At 32.4% G+C, this 11,154-nt stretch overlaps 1 protein-coding gene across 1 annotated transcript in view; it reads left to right on the top strand.

Moving 5' to 3' along the window:
* Positions 1 to 11,154, top strand: part of LOC143204904 (amyloid-beta-like protein) — a 299,874-nt gene that overhangs the window by 187,533 nt on the left and 101,187 nt on the right. The window contains exon 3 of the mRNA XM_076417850.1: positions 11,003 to 11,150. Coding sequence (XP_076273965.1) covers positions 11,003 to 11,150 — 148 coding nt within the window. The remainder of the gene's footprint in view (positions 1 to 11,002; positions 11,151 to 11,154) is intronic.

Here is an 11,154-nt window from a genome sequence, read left to right on the forward strand (position 1 = left end):
ACACTCTGCGCCAACCAAACCAGCCTATATGAATTTATTTTTCAAGTATAATCTATTTATTTTTTGTAAATAACGCAGAACTATGTTATTTGAACAAAATAAAACGTATTAAAACACGAATTGAAACATGATATATATTATTTCTGTAAAACCAACAGTATCGATGTAAACTGATACATCCACCTAACGCGAACGACAAGGGGAATTAAAATAAAGTTCACTTCAGTCCAACGGCCTCGTTCATTCGACACGTTTCGACTAAATTTTGTAACAAAAGAATGCCAAACTCTCGTTTCAATTAGTTTTATTAATTTCCAGAAAACGTTAAGGCAAATCCGGGCGGGCTTTGATATTGAAGGCGCCTTTGATTTCGAAAATCTCTATAAATTAAAAGGTCTTAATTTGCATTAGAGAAGCGATTAAAATTTAAATCGATTCCTACACCGGCTTGTTGCTCTCGGGAAACAACGTCCTTCTTATGCGAAATTAACTATATGTTAATGAACCGAAGGGGAAGATTCATTTATAGAACTAGAAGACGATTTACCTTTCATAGATACATACACCCAATTCGGTTCAATCTTGAATTTGCCTGTTTACGTTTAGTCCTCCTATAGCTGTATTACAGACATGGAACCAAAATTCGGCTTTCCTAGATTCTCATTGGTTTACACTGCGCATGCGTATTTGCAAAATTCGTTTAAATAATTAAAAATAGTCACACGATTGAAATGATCACTTGGTATTGTTTACAATCGTGGTAAAGTTGTTTTAATTAGTAATTGAAAAGTTCAAATAGATAAAACGCATTGATTGAAAAGTTCCTGGCGTAACAAAGAAAGTGCGGTATTTTTGTAAATCTCCATCAAGAGCCACACAGTCATTCCAGTGCCGCTCTAATATCTAATACCAATTTTGTAGAACGATTTATCTTTTTGCCTCAAAATAGTCCTATCTCCAGTTGTTGTCCACTCAGATGACGATCGTTTTTTTTTCCAGAGTAAAGTCGTTTGAACGGTATTTTTCTCATCAAGAAGCAGTGTAAAGATAAAACACGAAATTATTTTCGACCCATTGTTTTGAAAATAACAGAAGTAGTGTCACTCTTAGTACAATAACTCAGAAACTTATGAGTACAATGTCATGAAATTTAACAGTTTTCTTTTTAAGATTAGTACTAACTGAAAAAGCGTCGAGTGCAATAAAACTAGCCCATTCTATATATTGAATGTTGATTATATGTTGTATATAAATTTGTGAATTGCATATATATATATATATATATATATATATATATATATATATATTAATTGATAAATATACGCAAATCAACCAACCAGGAATAATTGTCAAATCAATGACACAAAATATCTTTATTTCTTTAAAATAGCTTTATTTTCGTTGGATCTGGCCGACTCGCTGCCAACTCCAACTCTTATACGATATATTATTTGTCGTTTCTGTTGTCCGTAAATCAACTACAGACGACATTTTTGCAATCAAGATATGGCGACATTGTGCCGCAAAATGCCAACAGAGCAATTTTATATTGGAAGATCAATCTTTCCTAGCAATTTTTGTAATAAATACGTTAATTTATGCATCAAAAGCTAAAATGAATGTTGCTAAAAGTATAAAGTATACAATTATAAAGAACTTCATACATTTTTAATTCCTCATTTCATGGTGAGCTGTTAGTTCTCATGTGTGATATAGACTCATTAGGACAAAGGAGAAAGCAGTATATAAAGGAAACCCATAGCTGACAATTTACAAAATGAACTATCTGCAAGGGCAAGATAGAAGAATCTAATAAATAAGCAAAGAATTAACAATTTTGGCAAACAAGGAACAATTTTATTTAAAAATTAATTATTTAAAATTTAAAAGGAAATTATTATTCTAATCGGCGTGGTATATTCATTGTTTTTACAATATATATTTCAGATGAGAAATATTCATAACTGAAAAATACTATATCAGTACATAAACGTAGTAACAAACATATGCCGAAGTTAAAATGAAATTAACTACATAATTTGCAAATATATAACACAGGACAAATAAAATAAATTGTGAATTATTAACAGCAAATTTGTAAACATTCCTAAAGCACCAATAAATATTAAGGTGGTTAACGATGCAATAAGATATGTAACATTTTTTTATTAATCTCTATAACGTGAACAATCTGCCCGTGGCCAATAATTATCATATGATTTCTGTTATATAACATAACTATCTTGGCATGTGGAAGATCACTTCAGTAAATGATCTGCTATACAACTTATAATCTAAATCTTATTCTAGATACTATTCTAACTGATTTTAACGTTTGTCCTAACTTATTCTAAAGACTATTCTAACTTATTCTAGAGATTATTAAATCTCACTCTATGTGTCTATTAATCAGTTCGTATGGTAGGTTGCGTTTGAGCCTATGCATTACTCTGTCGTCGCTTACATTTAACTGTTTGGCGAAGGCATTGAGATGCACTAATAGTCTTTCAGAGTACTTGGCACTAACACTTCGAATGACATTCATTATGGGTTCTAAGGGAACATCGCGCTGAATCAGATTGTTGGAGATGTAATATGGGTCATCGACGATGACTCGCAACACTTCATTCTGGGACCTCTGGAGGATGGCTATGTTAGATTTGCTAGTTGTACCCCACAGTTCAACACAACAGGTCCAATATGTAGCACTATGATATTTTATTTTTTAGCCTTGTAGCAATTACTTTAATTATTTATTTTACCGACGAAGTTGTAACATTATATTAACTAATTGTTTTCGTTATTCTTTTAATAAACGTACTAAAATCAAACGTCATTTTCAAATTAGTTTTATTCATATATTCTCTGTTTTAATATACAAGCATGTATTAGTCCCTTTCTTATTGCATATATGAATGTGAATATATATTGCTAAACGACCATTTTTGCCACATTTTCCTTGGTAGTTCTTTAAGGACAACCATCTCATTATTAAATATCGTCACTATATTTCAAAGTTACGAAATTACGATTAATAGCTTCCAATATCTATCTTATTCGCCAGGTTTAGTTCCCACTTGTAGCGCATATTTTATTATAAATGAATCATGTATTTATCAGAACGATTAAATAAATAATATGAAAATATGTAGATAATTAAAGCTTCTTCTATTATTTATTCGTACCCAAAAAAACAATCATACTCAAAATGAATAAAACATACACCTTGACAAACGCGGGGTTTCCATTCGACTCTTAAACGTGAAAAAATGAGCCTCTTTTACAAAATAACGAGCCATCCCGAGTCTGGAAATCACTTTCATTAGTGGAAAAACAAAAGATGCCTGTTTTTCACCGAACATTTCCATTTTAAAAATTATGATAATTTACATTGCCGGTAGGATTCGAATTTATTTCGAGTGTTGTTCGTGTACTGCCTTCCATTCTATTCGAATTACGTCTACTTGAAACGAAGAGATGGGGAAAGTTAATTGTGTATGGTTGAAAAAAATTGCCGGTTTTCTGAAGGACTGCCGATTGGAAAAAGGAAATTTATAGGACGATCTTTTAATTTATTTGTTTTAAAACACATGGCATACATACCAAAACTGGATATTATCGACAACTACCTATAGCCCGCTCACTAAAATAGTGAACCCACGTCATCCAAATGTCTGACGTCAAAATGTCGCAATGTTGTCGCATTTAACTTTTAGTTTAGTTCGACTTTGATATATAACAACATTGTAATTTTTTTTGATTACATCTTTATTAGATATGCTTAGTACAATCTTAATTATAAATTAATTTATTACTACATTTCATTTGTACTTGGATTAATTCACAAGCAAGACGAATGCGAGATAAATATATCAATATGTATTCCTCAATTATAACATTATTATAACTTAAGCTATAGTTTACACTAAAGGTATACACTTTATATAAGTTCGTATGGTTTGGTTCGCTTCAATCTCCTGATTTCCTGCGCGTTGTCCAGTAGTTATATTGCTTCCCCGTTAATATGATTTAGATAATAATTATAATAATTATAATTATAGTTAATATGATCTTTCGTATTTTAAGGCGAAATCTTGGATAACTCGGCAAATCCATTTGATTTCCAAGCCATCGTGCAGTTCTTCGTTGGTTACGTAGCGATAGTCATCGGTAATTAATCGAAGTGTTTTGTTTTGATAGCGTTGGATGACTAGTTGATTTGAATTTTTAGTGCAACCCCATATTTGCCCCCCATAGGTCCAAACTTGCTGATTGACTGATAAATCAATCTTTTTGATGACATTGTAATGTAAATAAAATAATGAAGCAAACTTTTTATAAAATATAACTTATTTTAAGATAATTAAATTTTAAACTATTTTAATTAGTATTAATTTTTTAAATTAAATCTTAAGATAACTTAAACTACAGTTAATTATACGGTCATAATAGTTTCTAGCTTAGATTTTTTATTATAATTAAATTGAACACTCTACACCACCTTTGAGTTCTAGGCACTTTTTTAATGTAGTGGTATTCCTTGGAGGGGTATCTAATTCGCCTAGTTAACAATTGTATAACCAAGTAATAATATAATTAATATAATTTACTTTCATCAAAGAGCATATTTACTTTGTACGTTTCATTCTTGTTTCCTTCGTTGCAGTGTTTCCTTGTCAAGTGATTTTGCTATCACTGTTTTTCTCAGTCAATGTTGTTCATTTTTGATCTATTTAACACTTGTTCGCGATTCCACCATCCCTCAATTTCTTCTTGACAATGTCTGATGAAGTTATATATATTAGAGCGAAAACATGTTATGGTTCATTTTAGCCATTTTGGCCGTGATATTTGTCATTGGACTTGGAATGAAACCACTCTTGTTTACAGCATTAAGAACAATGTATCTGCAATAAATTATTTAAAAAATGTGTGACTAACAAAACCTAATCATCAACTGTTGTTGTCTTTGCTCTATTTTTATTTTGTTTTCCAGTCTGAAATATCGATGTCTCATTCTCAACATACAAGTTAAAATAAAAAGTCTTTCTTGTTTTTATTATATGCTTTTAAAATTTGTATTATTTTAAAACAATATCTGGAAGCTTCATTAAAACCTATTCGTGGGATATCCTTATACCATTAAAATTCGTATAGTCTATTTAAAATAACAGTGAACTCACGATCATTAATATGTGCCTGTCGAAAAATGTAAATTCGTTTTAGAGCCAGACTATATTTTCCTTCTCATTTTATTGTATTTAAAAAGAGATAGAACGCTGTCTGATAGGTTCGACCATGAAACCGAATTAACCTAAAAATTGCGCCTGATTGTCAAACTTCTGCAACATATTTCAAAACATTAATGATAATAATTACAAGTTATAAACAAGCAAACGTTTTGGCGTTTTGCTTGGTTTGATAAAACTTAATTATTTATTTATATGTTTATTTAAAACTTAGATTGCATCTTTAATCATAAATTTAATACATAAGCGGACTATATATTTCCTAACAGTATATAAAGCAATGTTTTACTATCATAAATGCGATTTCAGTCGACAGTGGTCTAAGGTCAATTTCTTAGTAACAGATCAATAAACTCAATTTGTTATTATACACTTTTGGACTAAATAAATGCAAAAAAGTCATGAAAACCCACTCTTGAACTTATTAAACATCTCAGTGTTATCAAAGTATAGTAGTCAATTGAAAAGTTCCCGGCCTGGCACATAGATGGCACTACTGAAATTAAATTCATATGTTTTTTAGTTAGCTCTAACCCTCAAAAGATGCGTGTATAAATTTGACAGCTGTAGGATCATTAGTTTGGGAATTACAGCATTTTGAGTGAAGCAACTTTTGTTATTGTGAATAAAATGGATAAAAAGGAATTTCGCGTGTTGATAAAATATTGCTTTTTGAAGGGAAAAAATACAGTTGAAGCAAAAACTTGGCTTGATGCCGAGTTTCCGGACACTGCCCCAGGAAAATCGACATAGTAAAATGAGCACCGAAGACGCTGAAAGCAGTAGACGCCCAAAAGAGGTTGTTACCGACTAAAACATTAAATAAAATCCACAAAATGATTTTGAGTGACCGTAAATTGAAATTGAATGAAATAGCAGACATTCTAAAGATATCAACTGAACGTGTACATCATATCATTCACGAATATTTGGGTATGAGAAAGCTCTGTGCAAAGTGGGTGCCGCGCAAGCTCACTTTTAACCAAAAGATGATGTTTGAAGATGATCAACCGTAATAAACCCGAGTTTTTACATCGATATGTGACAATGGATGAAACATGGCTCCATGATTTCACTACGAAGTCTAATCGACCGTTATCCGAGTGGACTGCACACGATGAACCAGCTCCAAAGCGTGGGAAAACGCAACAGTCGGCTGGCAAGGCACCATCAATACCATCAACAGCGACTATTACATAGCGTTATTGGACCGTTTGAAGAACGAAATCGCCGAAAACGGCCGTATTTGAAGAAAAAAAAAAGTGCTACTTCACCAAGACAATGCACCGTGTCACAAGTCAGTGAAAACGTTGGCAAAAGTCCATTAATTGGGCTTCGAATTGCTTCCTCATCCACCGTATTCTCCAGATCTGGCCGCCAGGGCCTATTCCCTGTTGTCACATCTCAAAATAATGCTCGCTGGTAAGAAATTTTCGTCGAGAAGAAGAGGTAAGAAATGAAGAGGTGATTGCCGAAACCGAGGCCTATTTTGAAGCAAAAGACAAATCGTACTCCAAAAATGGTACCGAAAAATTGGAGGGTCGCTATAATCAGTGTATCACCCTTGAAGGGAATTATGTTGAATAAAAAAACTAATTTTGTCAAAAAAATGTGTTTTACTATGATAGGCCGGGGACTTTTCAATTAACCTGTTATATACACTTAATCTTGAACTTCCGTGAACATTGTATCAACGAGGATTAATTATAAATATGAAAGAATATTTTAGTACATTTTTGTCGAAATATATAAAATTTTAGACGCTATAAAAAGATCTATAAAAAGTATTCACTGGAATTGGCGAAAATCAGCATAAAACATCGGATACTATATTTTATTAGGGGATCAAGCTTGCTTGAAGTTCCTTATTGTTAAATCCTAATTTTAAAACCTGAAATATCTGGTTTATAACGGGGTTTTAATACATCGTAAAAACATTGCAAATACCATCAAAGAATTTAATTTGAAACGTCTCATTGTTTTGATATCTAGGTCTTGTAAATACTAAGATAGGATATAAGATATTGTTAAAATTTAGAACTTGCTAATAGATATATCCCTTTATATTATTGATTAAAATTGATATATATTATGTATATGACATAATATTATCAAATTCCTTTTTCAATAATAAGAATACTCATCAATATATTATGTAGAAATACTATTACCTGCAATATCAAAATTATTTGAGAAACTGCTGTTAAAACATATTAAACCAATTATAGAAATTCCAGATTTCCAGATTTTGAAATCATCACTCGACAATCGACCAAGTACACAGAGTAACAGCGGTAAATTATTGATAAGGCATTCGAAGAAAAGTAATACCGCCCTGCAATATTCCCGGATGTCTCACAAGCTTTTTACCGAGTATGGCATTATGGATTAATCTACAAAATCAGCAAATTGCTACCGCGGAATTACTGTCGACTGCTGGAGTCAAATCTTTTCGAAAGAAAATTTCTCGCAGTTCTCGTGTGAAGGGTCACTTTCAATACTTAAGCCTATTTCCGGCTATTTCGGAGTTGCGCGGGATAGTGTCTTGGGACCACTCCTGTATCTGCTCTATACTGCTGATATCCCAGCAACGGAAGAAACTGTACTTGGAATATTTGATGACGACTCATTTATAGCGGCAAAAGATGTATCTCTGTCTAAAGCTATAGAAAATGTACAAGTAGGAATCACAAATGGACTAGGGAATGGAAAATACAAATTAATTGCTACTTGTACATTTTCACAACACAACACATACAACACATTCATTGTTCACACAACATTCAGACTGTCAGAAATAACACAGTCAGTCAGGCTTAATATGAAGATACTTATAAATGTACTTGATGCTATTTAGTACACAGTAACACCATCTATTGTAAATCCTTATTTAGTAAAATTTATAGGCGCAATAAAAAGGGAGACATTAAAATAACAAAAAAATCTTGACGAAATTTAACCAGAATAACAAACTTATTTTTCTAAAAAAAAAGAATTTATTCATAACAAATCAGCCAGCCATTACAAAAATAATCCCCAGAAATTAATAAATAATACGATTCATTTGATGGAAAATTACATTTTGTTATCTCTCCATCAAGAAGGATTTACATTAACGAAATAATTACATAATCTTTTTTTGTATTTTACACTTATGATAAAAAAGAAGGTTGTGCAGCATTCAGAGTTTAGCATTTTTGTTCCAACGGCATGGTTACCACATGTCCCATTAATCCGAAGAAGGAGACGATTTCGGTTTCTTGCAATCATTCCAGGAATCATTTTCAATATACTTTTCTCATATTCATAGATCCAAGATTCAATTCATGTGTAGATATTATACACAGTTTCTGATGTACTGCGATTGTATTTGTTGACAGAATTTTTACAGTGAACATATCAGCTACACCATTAAGTGGTACACGATTTTCAATGGGCACATTTAGCAAACGTTCTTTGCCTTCGATGTCAAAATCACCACTTTTAAAATGTCGAAAGCAATATTCACATGTTGAAATCGATGAAACATGGTTACTACAAGCTTCGCACAGCATTTGATGATCCTCATCTACCTTTTTCTTCATATTGAAGTCGAAATAACACTGTGAGGCTTCAATATGAAGATGTTTATAAATGTACTCGATGCGATTTAATGCACAGTAACACCATCTATCGTAAATCCTTATTTAGTAATTTATAGGTCCAATAAAAAGGAAAAGAAACATTCAAATAACAAACCGGCTTGGTGGCGCAGTGGTAAAGGCGACGGGACGCTTCTCCTGCTGTTGCGATAGCCGCGGGTTCGAATTCTGCTGGGGCATGGTCGTAAATTTATGTTTGTGAATGTTCTAGGCAAGAGTATAAAATCCGACAAGGAAAATAATCCCAGTCACGCCAGTAACCAGGTTGGGTAAGACCGGATGTCTTATGGGATAATTTCTAAAATTGGTCACTCGCCAACCGGTAGGCTTAATGCTGAGAACCGTCGTTCGGAGCCCACGTTAAACTTTAGGCACAGTCCAGATAAACCCATAGTTGGTAAAAGGAGACTTTAAAATATATATAAAAAAAATTAAAACAACAAAAAAATCTGGACGAAATTTAACAAGAATAACAAACTTATGTTTCCAAAAAAAGAATTTATTCATAACAAGTCAGCCAACCATTACAAAAACAATCCCCAGAAATTAATAAATAAAACGGTTCATTTGATGGAAAATTACATTCTGTTATCTCCCCATCAGGAAGGATTTACGTTGACGAAATCGTACCACGTGGGGCGGGGTGGTGGTGGGGCAGCAGCAAGGTGGAACGAAATTAAATTTTAATAATCTCCAATCGTTTTGAAAGGCGGAAGATTCCAGGATCGGCTCGGGAGCAACCCACTTTATTGGAGCTTTGTGTCCTTTTTTCCATTAATAAAAGTCACCGGCTTCCGAAATTGGGTTTCTTTTGTTACGGTCGCCTTATGCTAATACTCGAGAGGATCGGTATTTCCTTAAAGGCTGTGCGAATATTTTATGAGGTTATGGTGCTTCGGAGATTTATCATTTCTTAAATGGAAACTATGATTTCCTGTCAATTAGTGCGAGATTTTCAGTTTTCTTTTTGTAATGTTTAGCTAGAAAGTTACAATCTTAGAACTTGTTTACACTAATATTAACGTGTATACTTAATCAGGGTTGCCAGTGTCAATTTCCAATTAATCCAAATTAAATTCCCCATAAAAATATCAATCATTTGAATAATGTTTATTTTTTATCTTTTCGTAATATGGAATAAAGTGTAATATTATAATGTTTCCGTTAGAGACAGTATAGTATCTGTACTGTACTTTAATTTAATTTAAAGTGATATACTGCTCATTGTAATGTCTCAGTTTTATAGCGTGCCACAGATGGCGATAATTTTCGTTGATTTGTGTTTAGCATTTAAGAACAGCGCCCGTTTTAGTAAATCCTGACTGTCGTCAGAATTATCCTCCATATATATTCTGAGATTTTGTAATGATAACTAAACAGTGATGTGAACATGGATAATAATTATTTAATATAAATGTTAAGGTGTGTATATTGGCGTTAAAAATACTAAAACATTCTTAATAATACTTTCAAACACTGTTATAAACCGTAAAAAAAAATCCGTGTCCATCCAAACTGTAGTACAACAATAATGAACATTTTTTAACATTATATACTAGCACCTTCGCCATTTTGTAATACATTATATTTTTACAGACAGTAAAATCTTTCAGGTTAATTGTACTTTGGGTATTTTAACTATATCAATTAATATCTAAACTTGAAGCAATAAAAGCGTATTTTAATTAGTTTCTTACAAGTAGCACATATGAAAGAGAATAGATTACAGAATTTACTATTGCAAATTCTTTAAAAAATACACCTAATTGTAGTTTGTTAAGATATTAGGAGTATTTGGTAATGCAAAAATCGCGTTTAAGGAGGCTTTTTATTTGTTAGTTCAATTTTTAAAACAAATATAATAATTACGATAAAAGGCGAATGCGCCGAGTTTAGAAATAATCAAAGCTGAATAACATTTCAATGTCATAATAATAACTAATGTTTCTAATGTTCGCGTGCCGTTATTTCATTACCCATTATCCTATTAATATGAGGAAGGTGATTATGTGAGAGTACGCTAGAAATAGAACGTGTTGGAAATATTGTTCGCCTTCGCCATTTCTTGAGAACATAGTTTCACTGAATTCTAATATAACGATTTCGTTGCAGGTGTATCCTAAGAGGGACATAACCAATATTGTTGAAAGTAGCCATTACCTGAAAATCAGTTCCTGGTGTCGCGCTGGGGCCACTCCCGGAAGTCAGTCGAGAGGAAAATGCAAAACAGCTCGTTGGGTAAAACCCTTCAGATGTCTAGGTAA

This window comes from Rhynchophorus ferrugineus, unplaced genomic scaffold, assembly GCF_030347505.1.
Source record: "Rhynchophorus ferrugineus isolate W39M unplaced genomic scaffold, kcgeb_rfMv2 rfM11, whole genome shotgun sequence".
Lineage (NCBI taxonomy): Eukaryota > Metazoa > Arthropoda > Insecta > Coleoptera > Curculionidae > Rhynchophorus > Rhynchophorus ferrugineus.